General features: G+C 51.4%; 1 protein-coding gene across 1 annotated transcript in view; it reads right to left on the bottom strand.

The window, feature by feature from the left end:
* Positions 1–11,711: 11,711 nt before the first annotated feature.
* Positions 11,712–18,518, bottom strand: part of Slc9a8 (solute carrier family 9 member A8) — a 61,287-nt gene continuing 54,480 nt past the window's right edge. The window contains exons 13-16 of the mRNA XM_005002814.4: positions 18,386–18,497; positions 16,858–17,078; positions 14,998–15,144; positions 11,712–14,551 (exon numbers count right to left, since the gene is read on the bottom strand). Coding sequence (XP_005002871.1) covers positions 14,444–14,551; positions 14,998–15,144; positions 16,858–17,078; positions 18,386–18,497 — 588 coding nt within the window. The 3' untranslated portion in view covers positions 11,712–14,443. The remainder of the gene's footprint in view (positions 14,552–14,997; positions 15,145–16,857; positions 17,079–18,385; positions 18,498–18,518) is intronic.

Consider the following 18,518-nt stretch of genomic DNA (forward strand, 5'->3'; position numbering starts at 1 on the left):
GTATTTTGGGGTTTTATGTCCTCTGTCTTCCCTATTTCTTTTTTATTTTTTATTTTATTGGTACATTTTAGATACATAGTGATCACATTCATTAGAGGAAGTTTATACTTGTACACATTTCTTGATTTTCCCTGCTTTGAAGTTTGAGCTGCAAGCCATGTTTTATGTTTTGCTCTGCTTTGTGTTTGGAGATAGGGTCTTGTGTAGTTCGTGCTGTCTTTAGCTGTGTAGCCAGGCTGGCCTTGAAGTCCTGGCAGTCCTTCTGCCTCCGGCTCCCACGTGCCGGGATTATAGACCTGTGCTGCCCTGCCTGGTTTGGAAGCCATGTGGAGTCCTTTAGGGCGGGACTCCAGTCCCCGCTGCACTAACCTGACAAGTGATAGCTGGCCCTTGAGTGCAGGGCTGGTGGCCCTTGTGCACGGAGACTCCGAGCGTGATCTTTCCATGCGATGGTCCCAGTCGCCACATGCTGAGCTGCTGTTGGTCCCCCAGCTGCCTCGCCTTCCAACAAGAAGACGGGTATCATGCTCAGAGCCTGCAGCAGAATCTTAGCTGAGCTTTCATTTACCTTCTGTCAAAACAGGTTTTACCGTTTTTTCATCTGCCGTAATATTTACTTTACAAGTTAAAGGAAAAATACTGATTTTAAAGGGCTGGGGTTATAGCTCAGTAGCACAGTGTCTGCCTGGCAGTTGTGAAGTCTTGAGTTTGATTCTTGGTACAACAAAAATTGATTTAAAGCAGTTGGGAGGCTGAGGCAGGAGGCCTGCCAACAGTTAGAGACTGGCCCGGACTACAGAGTGAGTTCAAATCTAGCCCAAACTACATAGAGAGACCTTGTCTCTAAAACCTGAACAAACAGCAAAACAAAGGCGCCGGATAGCAGTATGAAGAGAGCTGCTGTGTCTCAGTCGTGCTGGCCTTAAGTACAGCAGGACCTCCGCCTGCCCTGCTGTCCCCTCTTCGGGTGACCTCTGCTGTGGGAGAGGTCTCTCCGTTTCATGCCTGCTGAGAAAGTACCTAGGCCCAGGGCCAGGGCAGGGCCCAGGAAAGGGCAAGGCTGGGGCAGGCCCGGGGCAGCAACCGGCCAGAGGCGAACCCGGGTCCAGGCACAAAGCCAGTCACATGTCAGCATGCAGGGCGGTGGGGACTTCCCAGCAGATTGTCTGTCTGCAGGGGACGGCAGGCGGAGTTCAGCCTCTCCAGCTCTGCCAGCTGCACAGCATCCACGTGCTGCCAGCTCAGGGTGCCGGTTGGTGGCACCCTGTTGTGCCTGCTGGCCTGTCGTGGTGCGTGGGAATTGTGGCAGGCTCCATCTGCAGTCGCCCATCTGCCTCGGTGACAGAGCCCTCACTTTAGATCTGTGGCCACCCAGAAGGGAGGCCGTGTTCCCAGCCTGTCCTGCAGCCAGATGTGGGCATGTGACCTGTTCAGCTTTGTGTGACTTCTAGGAGATGGCCTTCAAAAGGGAGGCTCGCCATGTGCGGGAGGACATTTCCCGAGTAGGTGGAGGGTCACAAGCGCAGAGGTTTGAGATCAGTCCTGGCAGCTTAGCAAAGAAACGGAAGGAAGCTGCCTTTCCCAGTCTGAACCTTCCCCTGGAGCGGCCGTGAGGGCGGGGAGCTAGATAGAGCAGCCCCGCTAGCTCAAAAAGATGTTTTAAAATCTTTTTGTGAAGGATATTGCTATGCAGTTCAGGCTGGCGTTGGGCTCACTTTGTAGCCCAGGCTGGTCTCGAACTTAAAACAGTCTGCCTGCCTCAGCCTCCAAAGTGCTGGGATTACAGGAGCGCACCACCACGCCTATCTAAAAATGAGCTTTATACATTTTAGGTATGCATAATGGTCACATTCATCACAGAGTCTACCTGCACGCATGTAACTGACCTCTCTGTTTCCGCTCCCCTCCCCTCCCGCTCTTCAAGCCCCCCTCCCTGCCCCATTTACAGAGGCTTTGTTTCCATTTTCCCTTTCCCTTTCTATCCCCCCCCCCCATTTGAACGTTTCCTTCCTGTTTCACAGTGTCTGCCACACATTTGGGTCTTTGTCCACACTTGCAGTTTCTCACACCAGGGAAATAGTGTGGTATTTACACTTGTGTCTGACTGACTTCACTTAAGAGTAAGTCTCAAGGCGCACCCATTTGCCTAGAAATGTCTTGCGTATGCCCTTCTTTATGGCAGAGTAGTACCCCATCCTCTAAAAAGCCCACATCTTGGCCCATTCACCAGCTGATGGGCACGCGGACTGTTTGCAGGGTCTGGCGGTTAGCAGCGGGGTCGCTGCAGCATGGCTGCGCGGGGGTCACCGTGCTACAGCTTCTTTGGGGAAGGTATTAGGAAGAGGGACAGCTGTTTGCAGCAGTCCTAGCTTTTTTTTTTTTTTTTGTTCTTTTTCGTTTTTATTGGTACCAGGGATTGAACTCACGACTGCCTGCTTGCAAGGCAGGCGCTTATGCCGCTGAGCTAAATCCGTAGCCCCAGTCCTGGGTTTTTGAGAAGTCTTCACTGATTTCCACAATGGCTCCCCATCTACCACTCCCCCCAGCAGCGGAGAAGGCTCCTTTCCCCACAGCCCCTGCAGCCTTTGTTATTCTGTAATGTCTTGATAGCAGCCATTCTTTCTGGGGCAAGATGGAATCTCAGTGCTGTTTTAATTTGCATTTTTTGAATGATCAATAGTGAACATTTTTTCATGTATTTATTTGTCCACTATTTCTTCATTTGAGAAGTGTCTGTTCAACTTCAGGTGCTCAGTTTTTGGATCTTTGAATTTGAGGCACCTGCTATTTCTGAGTTCTTTATGTAAGTCTACATCGTAGTCCTTTGTCTGAGGAAGAGCTGGCAAAAATATTTTTCCCACCCCGTACGTTGTCTCTTCACTCTGTTGGTGTTTGTCTTGTGGCGCAAAAGCTTTTTTTTTTTTTTCTTGGTCATTTTGAGTCATGGGCTTGCCGTGCAGCTCAGGCTGGCCTTGAGCTCACTTTGTAACTCAGGCTAGTCTTGAACTCAGTGATTTCCTGCCTCAGCCTCCTGAGTGCTGGGATTGCAGATGTGCACCACCACACCCGGCCAAAAGCTTTTTAATAAGATGACATCCCAGTTGTTGATTCTTTGTGAAAGTTCCTTTGTAATTGGTGTTTTAGTCATAATGTCTGCCTATACCCTCTGAGTTCTACCCGTTCTCTCTTCCAACAGAGTGTTCTGTCCTAATATTTAGATCTTTAATTCATTTCAATTTTAGTTTAGCGCATGGTGAAAGATACAGGTCTAAACTTAATCTTCAGCATGTGGAGGGCCAGTTTTTCCAGCACCATGTAGTAAAGAAGCTATCATTTTCCCGATGAATGTGCTTGGCCCCTGTGTTAAAGGTGGCTAAGTACTCTGGAGTTGTTTCTGCGCCTTGTACTCTGTTCCATTGACTCTAGGGTCTTTCTCTCTGTCTCTGTCTGTCTTTTCTTTTTTTGGGCAGGTACCGTGCATGCTGTTTTTATCACAGTAGCTCTGTAGTATAATTTCAAGTGAGGGATTGTGATGTCCCTTGACTTCCTCTTGTTGCCTAGAATTACCTATGCTACTCTAGGTCTTGTTCCAAATGAATTTTAGGATTGTTTTCTCTAATTCTGTGAGATAGGCAGTTGGAATTTTGATTGGAATTGCATTAAATCTGTATAACAATTTTGGAAGTGTGGCAATTTTCCCTATACTGAGTCTTTCTACCCAAGAGCAAGGGATATCTTTCCATTTTCTGATATTCTCTTCAGTCTCCTTTTTCAGATTAGCGTACTTTTTAGTGCAAAGATCTTTTATGTTGTTGTTAGATGTATTCCTGCGTATTTCTTTGTTTTGGATGGGACTGTGGAAGGTACTGTTTCCCTGAGTTCTCTCAGTGTTTGTCATCTGTGTACAGAAGGCCAGTGATTGTTGAGGGCTGACTTGGTATCCAGCTACACTATTGAGTTTGGTCATTAAATCTAGAAATCTTTTGGTGGGGTTTTTGGTGTGTTCTACGTAGAATATTACCTGTGAATAATGATAATTTAATGCCTTTTCCCCCCTATGTTTTTCCTCTTATTTCTTTGTCTTGTTTAATTGCTCTGGCTAAAATTTCTAGAACTGTATTGAATAAGAGTGGTGACAGTGGACCTCTTTGTCTTGTTCCTGATTTTGGGAGTAAAAACTCAGTTTTGGACCATTTAGTATGATGTTGGCTGTTGGTTTGTCATAGATGGCTTTTAGCAGATTGAGATAAAGACCATCTGTTGCAATTTTCTGTAGGGCTTTTATCATGAATGGGTGTTGGACTTCCTCAAAGCTTTTTCTGCCTCTATCGAGATGGTCATATGGTTTTTGTCCTTGGCTCTGTTAATATGGTGCATTACATTTATTGATTTGCTTCTGTTGAACCATCCCTGTATCCTTGGGATGAATCCTGCTTGCTCATGGTGTATAATCTTGATTTGTTGCATTCTGTTTGTGAGTATCTGGTTGAGTGTTTTTGCATCTATGTTCAGTAGGGAGATTGGCCTGTAGTTTTCTTTGTTGGTTGGTTTCTCTCTGGTTTTGGTATCAGGGTAATGTTTGCTTCCGGGAATGACTTTGGGAGCTTTGCTTCCCTTTCAATTTCATTAAAGAGCTTGAGAAATAGCAACATAAGGTCTTCTCTAAATTCCTTGTGAATCTGTTAGGTCCTGGGTTTCTCTTTGTTGGTAGGTTTTTAAATACATCTTTAATTCTATTGATTGATACCGGGTTATTTAGGATTTTTGTATCTTCTTGATTCAACTTTGGTAATTCACATGTATCTAGCAATGTGTCCATTTCTTCTGCATTTTCCATCTTACTAGAATACAAGTTCTCAAAGTAGGTATAGATAATTTGGATTTCTAGAGAATCTGTGGTGATTTTACTCTTTTCATTCTTAGTTGTGTGGATTTGAGCCTTCCTTCCTTCCTCTTTCTTTCTGTCTGTCTTTTCTTTCTGTCTGTCTTTCTGTCTTTCTCTCTCTTATTTATAAGGTTGGCGAAGGGTGTTTTGACTTTATTTAACCTTTCAGAGAGCCAGCTCTTCAATTCATCGAGGCTTTGTGCTGTCTTCGTAGTCTCCATTGCCTGAACTCCTGCTCTGATCCTTACAGTTTCCTCCCTCATGTGAGCTTTGGGCTTGGCTGCCTCTTCTTCTTTTTAGAAGCCTGAGGTTCAACATTAAGTTGTTTCTTTGAGCTCACACGTATTCATTGCTGTAAATTTCCCTCACAGCGCTGCTTTCATAGTTTCCTGTAGATTCTGTATGCTGTATCGGCATTATCATTTAATTGTAAAAACTTTAATTTTTTAATTTTATCTGTGTCCCATTGGTTGTTCAGGAGGGTGTTATTTTTCATGTGTTTATGAAGTTCTTGTGGGATTTTTTGCCACTGATTTCCAATTTCATTGCACTGTGGTCTGATAACATGCATGGAATAATCTCAGTTCCTTTGCATTTATGTAAGTGTGTTCAGTGAGTTAGTATGTGGCATATTTTGGAGGACATTCTTTGTGCAGGTGGGAAGACTGTGTATTCTGATGTTGTGGGGTAGAACGCTCCACAGTCTACTGAGTCCATTTGTTCTAACGTTTGGTTCAGTGCTAATATTTCAGTCTTAATTTTTTGTCTAGTTGATCTGTTTGTGACGTGGGGTACTGAGATTCCCAGTACAGTTCGCATTAGCACTTACTTGATTCTTCATGTCTGTTAGTATTTGTTTTATATAGTTGGGTGTGTGTGTGTATGCTTGTTGTGTCTTCCTGTTGGATCATTCCCTTTATAGGGACGTAGTGACCTTTGTTTCTCCTAATCAGGCTTGGCTTGAAATCTGCTTTGTCTGCACACAGAATAGCCGTCCTGCTTCTTCTGGGTTTCTGTTGCATGGAACATTATTTTTCATCTTTGACTTTCAGTTTTATGTTTTCTTTTTCAATTAAATATTTCTTGTATGCAGCATAATGTTGGATGTTATTTCTTGATCCAGTCTGCCAGTTTCTTGCTTTTGATTGGTGAACTGAGGCCCTTAGCGCAGTGGTTGTAGCGTGTGTGTTGACTTATCCTTGTCATGTTATTTTTCTGTTGCTCCCCCGGCCCCCATTTAATTGCTTGCCTTCCTTGGTAACCTCATTCTGTTGGTGTTCATGGAGCTGTTACCTCTTTCTAGAATGTCCTTTAGAGCATTCTTTCCGAGTGGTGGCTTGGTCTTAGGAATTTCCTCAGTGGAGCCCAGGACTTTTGGGTGGAGCTACATTCCGGCCCTTTCCATTTGCTTTGATGCTGCCGTTAACTTAGTGACCCTCCTGCCTCGGGCCTCGGCCGCCTTGAGCTCACACTGTAGCCCAGGCTGGCCTCAAACTCATAGCGACCTCTGGCCTCAGTCTCCCACAGTACTGAGATGACAGACCTGTGCCATTCCAGGTTTTTTAGGTGAAAATCTGTTACCTTCTTAAGTGTCATTTTCCCTCATTTGCCTATTGTAAGAACCTTTTTTATTTACAAGAGAAGGGCAACTAGTGTAATGAACTCTTGTGAACACTGAGTCCACTGTTAGCTACTCAACAGTTACAAACTGTGACCAACCTGTGTTCTCTCTGTCCTGTCCATCCATCTCTCCTTCTTTTTTTTTTTGTCTTTTTCGTTTTTATCGGTACCAGGGATCGAACTCACGACTGCCTGCTTGCAAGGCAGGCACTTATGCTGCTGAGCTAAATCCCCAGCCCCGATTTCTCCACTTCTTTGAAGCAAAATCCAGACGTGTTTTCTTTGTGAAAGTTTCAGTGCCTATATGCATAAGACAAAAGCTTTTTTTTTTTTTTTTAGGGGGCTGGGGATTTAGCTCAGTGGCATAAGAACCTGCTTTGCAAGCAGGCGGTTGTGAGTTCGATCCCTGGTACCAATAAAAAAAAAAAAAAAAAAGCTTTTTTTTTTTTTCTGAGACAGGGTTTCACTGTACAGTTCAGGTTGGCTTGAACTCACTATGTATAGCCCAGGCTGGCCTCAAATTCAAAGCAATCCTCCTGTCTCAGCATCCTGCATGCTGGAATTACAGGCATGTGCCACCTTGGCAAAACAAGATTTTAAGACAGAGTACCTCTAAGGACAGAATATTTGTGTCTCTCGAGGTCTGTATGTTGGAAATCATAGCCTGGTGTGCCGGCATTAGGAGGTTGACATTTGGGAAGAGATTTAGGGGATGAGGTGGAGCCGTCAGCATGGAGTTAGTGTCCTCCAGGGCTAAACTGAGCATTTCTCTTGTGCCAACTGAAGGCCTAGCAGGAAGACCCTGTCAATGAGCCAGGAAGGGACCCACCAGACACCAGTGCGCTGCCGCCGGTGCTGGGCCTCCTGGCCTCCTCAGTGTGAGGAGGCCGTTTCCACTGCCTGTGAGCCATCTGGCCTGTGGTGTCTTCCAGCTGGAACAGACCATAGACGGTGTCATCACCCAGATCTCCAGCCAGTGTCTGCATGTGCAGTTGGCTTAGCCATGAATGTGGACTTGTGCTTTGTGTCCCCGACAGCCCAGATGAGTCCCTGACACTGCCCCTGATTGCTCTGCCGGTCACCTTTACTTTAGGTCACCACTGTGGTGCCCATGTTCTTGGTTTTCCTCAAAATGCATCTGTCAAAGAAGCTCGAGTTTCGCTTAGGGTTTGCATGTATACCTTTGGCTTATTTGAGGTCCCCCCCCCCCCTTTTTGGCTCAGGCTCTCACCATGCAGTTCAGGCTGGCCTTGGGCGCCCTCTCTAGCCCAGGCTGATCTCGAATTTGCAAATGATTCTCCTTTCATTCCCATTTTATTTAACATAGTCCTCCATTCTCTCAATGTCCTAGAAATTGGTTGTTGTTTTTATTTTTCCCATTTCCTGTTTATTTGCACATGTTGTACAAAAGCAGAAAAACAAACATTCCTCTCAGACATCATTAGGGGCTTCAGCTGCGGACACAAAGGCAGCGAGGAAGGTGGTGGGTGGGTGGGCTCAGTGTGCCCGTGGGGCCTGGGGTCCCCTCTCTGGGCTGTGCCACTCCCTGCTAGCAGCACGAGAGTGGACACCAGAGCAGCTGAACTCGCTCCTCCCGGCTCACGTCCTGTGCCAGGGCCAGTTCCCTCCTCCCTCACCTCCAAGGCAGCGCAGAAGGAAAGGCAACGTGGAGGGGCCGTGGACACTGCACAGAGCACTGCGGCAGGAGCCGGCCCGCTCTCCTGTGTGTGCAGGTGCGTGTGCTTATTCTGCTCTCACTGTGTGAGTGCCCTGAAGCGCACGGGCATCCCTTCTGCTGGTTCAGCCCTGAGCTCTGATGTGAACTCTGCTGTAAATCTCACCAGACGGGCACCTGGACAGCACAGCGACCACAGAAGAGCTCGTCCAGAACGTACCCGTTGGCGACAGAAGGGACTATGGCCAAGTCAGGGGTCTCAGGGCCAGCACAGCTGGTCAGGCTACTCCAGCTCTCAAGGGAGAGAGCCCCTTCCTCGCCATGTGATAAAGGGGCTGAGCACAAAGACCTCGGCTGCAGCTCTGGGCTCCCTCCCTTACCGACAAGGGGGCTAGCTGTCCCACTCTCTCTCCATTGCACAGTAAAATGAGTTTGCTTCCCCATTTCTCTTCCCTTTCTGATAAGGCGATTTAGTTTCTCCTTCTGAACTTATATAGCTAATTCTTTTACTGATGGAAGGGTTTTTTTTTTGGGTACCAGGAATCAAACTTAGAACCTTGCGCCTGCCTGGCAGGCACTTATGCCACTGAGCTATATCCCCAGCCCTTACATTTTGTTTTTGTTTTTTGAGACAAGGTCTTACTTCGTAGTTCGGGCTGGCCTTGAATTCACAGCCATCTGCTTGCCAAAGTGCTGGGATTACAGGCATGAGCTACCATATCTCAGGAGGTGTTTTATGAACCCTAAATAAAAATCTACCCTCACGTGATGTGATAGTACCTTTTGTACTTTTTTTTTAAGCAATTTCCTGGATGATTTTTTTTTTAATAGTAACAATGTTTATTTGAAAATATGAAGAGGGAGAAGCTGGCTCTGCAGAGTGATCTTGGGCTAATAGGAGAAAAAGCAAACTGAGAGTACACCCTGGAGCACGCAGGGCCAGCCACTGTGAAGAAAGTCCTGACAGCAAGTCCAGCCATTTTTAAATTAAAAGAAATCCCAAGGTTGGGTATAGTGTCAGCCATCTATAATCCCAGCACTCAGGATGAGGCAGGAGGACTACCACAGTGCTGAGCCTGTCTGCACGACATAGTGTAAGGGCAGCAGGACTACGTAGTGAGACCCTGTCTCAAAAAGAAAATTCCATTCATCTGTGACTTGGTATAGTTTAGGAAAGAGGAAATACAGGTAGGTGTGATGGCACACACCTATACTCCCAGCACTCCTGGTGGCAGAGGAAGAGGACTGCAGGCTGGGGTCCTGATAGGGTTACGATCAGTTGGTCTGGGCTGGAACTGTTCAGAGTGGGTCCACTCTGGTTGGAACTGGACTAGACCAATTTGGACAAGTTGGAACCATTTGGAACTGGTATGGGCTGACTGGAACCAGTCCAGTCCAGTCAGAACCGGTCCAGTCTGATCAGATATGGTCAGGTCTGGACAGACATGGGTGGAACCAGTCAGGGTTGGTTGGAACTAGTCCAGTCGGGAGCTGATGGAACCAGTTGAAACAGATTGGAACCCATCTGGGCTCATTGGAATTGGCCAGGACCAGCCAGAACCAGTCTGGGTCAGTTGGAACCAGTCAGAATGGTTAGACCTGGCTTAGTGCAGGTGAGGCCTATTCATTTTATGACAGTCTCTCTGTGTAGTTCAGGCTGGCCTTGAACTTTTGGTAATTCTGCTTCAACCTCTCACTGCTGAGATTGCAGGGGTGCATCACCATCACCACATCCTACTCAGATTTTATTAATTTTTTTTTAGGGGGCAGGGACTTGAGACAGGGCCTCTCTATGGAGTTCAGGCTGGCCTCAAAGTCACTGGGTAGCCCAGACTGGCCTTGAATTCGCAGCAACCCCCTGCCTCAGCTTCCCAAATGCTAGGATTACAGGTTCGTGCCACCACACCCAGCTCCATTTTTTTAGGGTCATGCTACCTAGTTTAGGCTGGCCCTGACTCTGTAGCCCAGGCTGGCCTCAAATTTATGGTGATTCTTCCACCTCAGCCTCCTGAGGTGGGGTTACAGTGGTGTAGTTGTGTGCCACCATGCCCAACTCAAAGTAAATTTCAAAACGCAGGCTGCTGATACAGTTCAGGGTGAAGGCCCTGGGATCATTCAATCCCTAATACCACTTAAAAAAATCAGGTCCAAAGAATTTTTACTTAACATCATCTTTTGTCCTCAGGCTGACTCCTGGTTCTCAAGGGCACCAGGAAGCTGCCACGTTGAGATTTTGTCACTGTGAAGGCCCCTGCTTCTGACTGCTGAGAGGGGGCCCTACCCTGAGCCTGAAGATCTGTTACTCACCCCAGAGCTGGCCGCTGGGCAGGCTGGGATTGGACACACAGGACAAGCTTGTCGCTGCCCCCTGCTGTCAGGAGGCAGAATCCTCAGGGCAGAGCTGCAAGGTGGAAGGCAGGATGGCTGTCGGCGGCCCTCAAGGGCGATTCCTGTCCTTCGGCCTGCCGGTGGCCTCTCCAGCCTCCTCACACTGCCCCCCTCAGGACAGGATCTCACACAGGATCTTTATATGTCCTTGCAACATATTCTTCTGAAGCTTGCTTTCCTCCTTAACTCTAAGATTTTGTTGTTTTCTTCATATTGAGGAGTGAAACCAGGGCTTTCACACTGAGCTACATTCCCAGCCTTAGTTTTTAAATTTGAGACAAGATCTTGCTGTGCAGTTCAGGCTGGCATTGAATTCCTATATATCCCAGGCTGGCCTCAAACTGACGGCAATCCTGCCTCAGTTTCTTGAGTCTGGGATTATTCAGCTGTGCACCACCATGCCTGAGCTCTCCTTAGAACGAATGAAGGTTATGGGCTCAAAACTATGCACAATCTTTCTCATATCCTTTCCCCAGCTTTATGGCCTCAAGGAAAATAATTTTTTCTCTTTTTGGATAGGTCTCCCTATGAGTTCAGGTAAGTCAGGTTAGCCTCAAACTTGCATCGATTCTCCTGCCTCAGCCTCCTGAGTGCTGGGATACTTCTGGATTGCTCTCTCCCCTTTACTCTGAGGGTCCCTAGGAGTTCAACGTGAGTGTAAGCTGTAGGTGCCCCTCCGGCCACTCAGGATCTCTCCCCTGCCCTCCCCTCTTGGCAGCAGCCCCATGAGGATCAGGCTAATACTGGCTCAGGAGACTTCATTGCTCAGGCTAGAGACCCCCTCACTCCGGTGTCTTCCTGACACCCACGCCGAGTATCACTGTCCATTGCAGTAGAGAAACACTTGTCTGCACCCAGGCCTCCAGCCGCCTGGACTCCAACGCTGGTTCTTTTGGGAGAAATCGGGAACCCCAGCTGCAGGCAGGGCAGGGACAGGAGCACGTCGTGGCCACCACCCTAGACGGCCTTGGACACCTGTTTGGAGCACATAGTGGACAAATGCTCCGGGCAGCCTCCTCCTGGCAGGATGAGTGGCTGGGCTCCTGCAGGGAGGGCTCACCTGCCCCTCCTCTGGGAGGTGCTGCATCTCCGCAGCCGTTCTGTCCACTGGCTCTCCCGAGATGGAGACACACAGAAGCCAGCTCGGATTCACAGCATTTTTATTCCTAAATAAATTATCCAGTGACATGACTTCCACCAATTTCGAATGCCTAATGCCCAGCGACACAAGCAGGGGCTCCCAAAGGTCCTAAAGATGGAACCCCGCAGGAAGTAGAGAATATAAGCTGGAGAACCCCGGGAGGTCGCAACTGGGGACACCTAGGGTCCCTTCCTGCGCCACCTGTGGGGTCCGCTGCATCTTCCCGCCTAGTCCTGGGCCAGCCTCGGCCCTGCTTCTCCTGTGGAGAACCAAGGGCAAGGATGCACCGGGCAAGGAAGGGCCCTGGCTCCTCCAGGGGGCCATGCGGTGTGGGGGTGCAGAAGCACAGGGGTCTGCAGCAGTCCTCCCTGCTCTCCAGCCCAGAACAGCCCACAGCATGATTGACAAGCAGCAGCAGATGAAAAGGGGGTGGGAGGCTGGCTCCTTACTCTCAAGAGCCTGTGCTTCAGCCTGAAGTTTTTTTCCTTTTTTCTTTTGAGATAGGGTGTCTTGCTACACTGTTCAGGCTGACCTTGAACTCACTATGCAGTCCGACCTGGCCTGGAACTCACAGCGATCCCCCTGACTCTGTGCTCTGCAGTGATGGCGTTACAAGTGTACACTACCCACCATGCTGGAGTTTTCACCTAAAACACTGCCTGGGGCTCTGCGGTCCAGGACCCAGGTGGAATTTAATGTCCTGGCGGCGTGCCAGGTGGAGCAGAGTGCCTGGGTTTCCAGGCCCCAACCCAACCACCCCACAGGGCGGGCGGCCTGTGTTCTGGAGTGCATTCACCGGAGACGGAAGCCACGGACCTGAAAACAATCCACCTCCAGGGCTTTTGACTTCTACAAGATGAGGCGAGGTCACCCTCACGTGGTTGCAGGATGCCCACTTGGCCAGCAGAGGGCAGATGGGGCTCACGGGAGAGCCAGGCTGGCGCGGGTCCCCAGAGCAAAGTTCCCCGCGTCGGCCCAGCGCTGCTTTCGTTCTCAGCCAAAAGGTGGGCGGCAGGCGTGGTGTGGCTGCGGCATCAGACCTGCTGATCCCGGATGGTCTGAACTGAGATCCAAACTCTTCGTGGCTTAAACCAGGAACTTTTTTTTTTTTTAAAGTAGTGAGGACTGGGCCAGGGATTTAGCTTAGTGGCAGAAGAGCCTGGCTGGCAAACACGGTCATGAGTTCAATCCCTGGCACCAAAAAATAAAAAATAAAAAAGTACTAAGGGTTGAACAGCGTCTTTGCACTACGCTATATCCCTAGCCTTTTTAAAAACATTTTTTTCCCCAAGTTCTTGCTAAATTCTTAAGGTAGCCAGGCTGGTTTTGAACTTGTGATCCTCCTGGTTAAGCCTCCCACAGAACTGGAATTACAGGAGTGGCACCACGGTGCCCAGATTGAACTTAACACTTAAAAGAAAAAATGAAGAAACTTTGGCAAGCTATTGAGCTTGCAAAGCAACCTGTAGCTCCTGAGATCAGATCCCAAGTTTCAAGAGAGAAAATAAATTATTCTGAGCTGGGCTCACAGCACAGTACGCTTAGTCTGGCTGCACTCAGGTGCAGGCAAAAGTCCTCTTCCCCTGGCTTTCTTTATCCAGGAAAGAAAGTGCTGGAGGCCAAAATCATGCAAGGCAAGACCAGCTTAAACTACGGGATTCAGGTGAGAGATACAGCAAGACAACGCCCGCGTTCAGCTCTCCAGCCCTCCTGATAACTTCCTGAAAGGTGAGGGGCGGGCGGGAAGGCCCGTGGGTCAGAGGTCGTGCTTCTGCCGCCCCAGCGACCAACCCTGGGCTTCTCAGGTGCACAGGGGCCTTGAGTCCCCACCCAGAGCCCTGTGAGGAAGCTGTCAACAGCTGACAAGATCAAACAGGTATGGTAAGGCCAGGTGAGCCAGGGTGCGCGCGTGGGTAGGAGTGCGCATGCGCACGGGAGCGCAGCACCGAGGCTCCCTGAGGGTGGGGCCGGGGAGACCTTTTCTCAGGGTTCACAGGGGTGCTGGGACCCAAGATGGTAGGCAACTGGGGAAGGGAAGAGGAGGTAAGTGCAAAGAGCAGGGAAGGTGGCACCTGGGTAAGGGTGGAGCTGGGAGTCACGGAGGAAGGGACTGACGGGGAGCAGCCACCAGCCTCCAGCACCTGTGCCAGTGCACACTGGAGCTGTCCAGGCAGCGCTGGCCGCCCTACACACCACGTATTTGTCGCTTTCCAGACCCAAAGAAGGCCCAAAGCCTGCTGTCCCCATCTGCAGGGGTGAGGCTTCCAGCCTGGCAGAGCCGGGCCCCTGAGGCTTGATGCCCACCAGTGTAAACACCCCAGGAAGCCAGGGCGCAGCTGCCCGCAGGAGCTGGGCTGGGTGGGCCCTGAGAGGTAAAGGGAAACGGTCAGTTTCTGCCCCAAGGACGGGGCATGGGAGTCACGAGGCTCACAACTGCTGCGGTGACCAGAGAGGCACCTGGTGACTCAAGCAGATGGCAGCTGCTCCTCAGGTCACAGTGACAGCGTGGCCGGGAACATCACACCTCAGTTGACACAGCCCTCTCCAGGGCTCCCTGAGGACTCCCCTGTAGCCTCCTCCTCCAGCAGGCACCCCCAGAGCAGGGAAGCAACAGCAGCACAGAGGTTGGCAGGGAGGAGGGCGATGCACATTTCCACAGCAGCTGGCACTAGGCCTGCAGCCCTGTGGTGCCCTGGGCGTCGGGGGCACCCGCATCCCAGCACCTGCCCCTTGGTCAGAACAGCTCCTGCTCGTCGTCCTCGGAGCCCGACGGGCCCTGGCGCACCTCCTCGTACCACTTGTTGGTCAGGCTCTTCATCTGGATGCGCCCGTGGTGCAGGTCCTGGGTGAGAGACAGCGAGCTGTCAGTGTCGGCGGCAGGGTCAGGCCGAGGAAGAGGGCAAAAGATGCTTGTCTGTGCGTGTGTGTGCATGTGCCTGCGTGTGTCCGTGTGTCCATGCATCGGGAACAGCACAGGCGATGTCAGCATTGCCCGGCCAACTGCAGCAGGGCCCTTCTGTGTGTGGTAGAGAAGAGGGGCAGTGCTGGCACACCTGACAGTCTGATGGTCAGCAACTGCCGAAGACAGCCCCGGAAACCAACTGTCAGCCAGTCTATTACCGCACAAGAACTAAGCAGGGCAGCAAGGCAACAGGTGTGGAGTCCCACAAACCACCGGCACCCCAGCCCCACACAGCCTCTGGCCCCCACCCTGCTCCCACCCTTGGCCACTGCATGTCCCAAGCAAGGGAAGGGGCGTGTGGCACCATGGCACGGCCCAGGCCCCACCTCCTGCGTGAGTCTCCGTGTGAAGAAGGGGTTCAGGTACTTGGCGTCCAGCCACAGGAAGCCCTTGAGGTCCTGCCGCCGGATGTAGTGGGCTTCGTACTCCTCCTCGGTGAGCTCCGACAAGTGCTCCGACTCAATGGTGTTGCCCTGGGCGACAAGGCAGCCAGAGGCTGTCACCTGGAGCCCTCACACCACCCACGCCTCCCTGTCATGGCCACCAGTGTCCCCAGCCCTAAGTGTGCTTTGTGACCAGTGCTAGGTGGCAGTGGGCACGGTTCCCAGGGAGTCAGGAAATTCCACGAGAACGAACAGTGCCCAGGGAGACGCCTGGCAGCTGTAGGACAGCCATGAGCTGGTGCAGGTGTAGAGGCCGGAGGGGACGGCGTAGGTCTCAGGTCCGGCAGGTGTCCCACTGCCCTGGCCCTCAAAATTTGCTTCCTGCTGCTTCTCAGTGTTGCCCCAAGACGCCACGGCGGCAGCATGTCCTTCCCCCAGGAGCAGCGCCCAGCAGCCAGGGAGAGACGCTAATTCTTTTGGGCACCACTCCGAATTGTAAGACCCTCACGGTGAGGGCCAGTGGCCTGTGTGTGACAAGCCTGGCACTCATTCTGATACCCATGAAAACATTTGGGAACCTATTCAAGAGGTTTTGGTTGTTTTGTTTGAGAGAAGGTCTTGCTGTGCAGCTTTGGCTGGCCTTAAATTCACTATGTAGCCCAGGTGGCAACCCTCCTGCCTCAGCCTCCCAGTACTGGGATTACAGACATATGCCATGAGGTCTGGCCCAAAAAGTTTTCATAAAAACACACAAAAACAAACTGGGCGTGGTGGTACACACTGTAATCTCAGCACTCGGAAAGCTGAGGCAGGAGGATCAATCACTTCACATTTGAGGCCAATCTGGGCTGTTTCAAGGCCAGCCTGGATTACAAAGATCCTGTCTCAAAAAAACCAAACCAAACCAAAACCAACCACAATAACAAAAACCACCCAAGAAACCAGGAGTGATGGCACAGGCCTGTAATTCTAACACTTGGGAGGCTGAGACAGGAAGATTGCTACAAGTTTGAGGCCAGCCTGGGCTACACAGTAAATTCAAAGGCAGCCAACTACATAGCAACTCCCTGTCTTCACACACACACACACACACACACACACACACACACACACACACACGGGCAGGGGAAGGGCCTCTGCACAAAGAACAAGCCTGCTGAGCCCAGGGCAACTGAGGTACTGCCAGCAGCACCGCTGAGGGGCTGGGGTGAGGCCTCGGTACTCCAGCTTAACCCCATATTGGAACGGCCACATGAAGACTGCTGGGTCGTTAATGACTGGTGACCTACAATGAGGCACTAGGAAAAGACGCATCTTGGAAGGTGAGCAGGTGGAACGCACGGAGGTGGGATGCAAGGCACCCGCAGAGGCCTGGCTGCAGCAGGCAGCAGTGGCAGGGATGGTGGAGTCCTCTGTCCTGGAGGAGGCCACCTCTCGTGCGCCACAGTCACTGCAAACCACCCTCCCCTCCTGGGGCCTGCAACAGGAGGTACAGCAAATGTTGGGCAACGATGTGATTTTGAGCCCTCGGTGTGGAATGCGGCCTGCTGGATGGCTGGGCGCCTGGGCACCTGGGAGGGCAGGGAGGAGGCAGAGAGGAGTCTAACGCGGGGCCCTCAGGCTGCCTGGGGAACCCAGGGCACCTGTCGTGACTTCTGTGGCTTCAGCAGGTCAGGGGTGGGCCTCCACTCCAAAGAGCCAGAGTCAGCACACAGCTTTCTCCGCCTCCTCCTCAGCCCCCGCGGGAGCTGTGCCCCTCTGGGCCCACCTTGCCCACCCCAGCCCGGGCCCGCCAGCACTGACCATCTTCTCTGTCTTGCTGAGGTTCACGTCCTTCTTGCTCCTGCGCCGGGCCTTGGCATCCTCGATGTCCATGAGGCGGATGAGGGGCATGGTGCTGCCGCCCAGCAGCAGGATGGTGAAGAGCACGATGACGATGGTGGTGGTGCCGATGAGCTGCCGCTTCTCCATGGGCTCCAGGTCCAGGTGCAGGCTCAGGGCGTAAGGGATGGCGCCCCGCAGGCCTGAGGGGACAGCACAGGGTCAGCGGCCAGCAGGAGAGGAGGTATAGCATCCCTGGCTGGGTTCAGCCCAGCACCATGGACACTAGGACACCAGGACAGACCCATGGAGAGGCTAGGAGGGTGCAGAGAGCAGGCTGCAGCAGAGGGACAGAAGTGGCCCAAATTTACAGCCCAGCTGGCCGAGCCATCAGCTCCAGTCCACCAGGTGCTTATGCAGGGGGCCACTGAACCTGTGACTCAGGTGACTGCTGCTGTGGGCCAAACTCGTCCTGTGTGTGGCCCGGCCCTGTGCTAAGCGCTCTGTGTGCTCAGTGTCACCGACTGTCACAGGAAACCCTGAGCAGCGGGCTCTGGATCCCAGAGGGAGGCCTGGTGAGTGGGACCAAGATAGCTGGCACCACAGCCAGGGAAGGGGCAAGTCCTTCGAGCAAAGCGCGGACCACAGGTCAGCAACAGGAGGCTCCTGCCGGTGAGGTCAGCCCGGGAATAGCCGGGCCCTGGGGAGACTCCAACCAAGGGAAGGGCTGGTGTGCTGGGAGATGGGCCAGGAAAGGGGCTGACCAGCAGGGCTGGCAGCAGGCGGCCAATTCTAGTGCAGCAGGTAAGAGGTGACAATGTGGAGAATGGGTGACTCATGGTGGACCTAGCCAAGAGGTGACCAAGGGGACCAGCCTTGGAGGGGGTCGGGGGCAGGACTGTGGCCTCGGTTGCTGGTTTTCTGCTGGGAAAGAGGAGGGTGTGCTGATGGGAGGGGCGGGGGCCCTGGAGGCAGGAGCTGCCCCACTGCCTCCCCATCTGGCCCTCCTGCCCTGGGGCTCTCACCATCCTGCCCCTTGCTCTGACACTTGGCTGAGATTCTTGGGGACCCCATGCATGACCTTGCGTTAACTACCTCACCGTACAGTTTTCTCCTCACTAGCATATACACTATGAATACACACATACATATACACACCTCACACACCTTTGGAAACAAGGCTTTTTGAAAGGAGAACTCTGGGGCTGGGGGTTTAGCTCAGCAGCATAAGCACCTGCCTTGCAAGTAGGCAGTCGTGAGTTCGATCCCTGGTACCGATGAAAAAGACTATAAAGCATATTGTTATATCCCAATCCACATGGAACATTCCAATTATACAACAAGAAAGCATAAAGAACTCCATATATTCCTCAAAAGTAAATTTAAAGATGCATAAGGACTCCCGTCCAGCCGGAGCTTTACTGCTTTTGGCTCGGGAGGTGAACGGGCTCCCCGAGGGCGCCCCTGCACCCTGTTTTTCTCACAGGCCCCTCCCGCCGCCGCCGCTCACCACTGAACCACATGATGAACATCATCTTCGGTGTGATCTTATGATCCCGGAAGAAATTCAGGAGGTAGGAAAGAGGGAAAATGTTGACCGCTCGGCCAAACAGCACAAGCACCTGTTAGCAGAGAGCGACAGC

The sequence above is a fragment of the Cavia porcellus genome, unplaced genomic scaffold (assembly GCF_034190915.1).
Source record: "Cavia porcellus strain 051 isolate PalLab524CR breed Dunkin Hartley unplaced genomic scaffold, mCavPor4.1 scaffold_5, whole genome shotgun sequence".
In the NCBI taxonomy this organism is placed as follows: domain Eukaryota; kingdom Metazoa; phylum Chordata; class Mammalia; order Rodentia; family Caviidae; genus Cavia; species Cavia porcellus.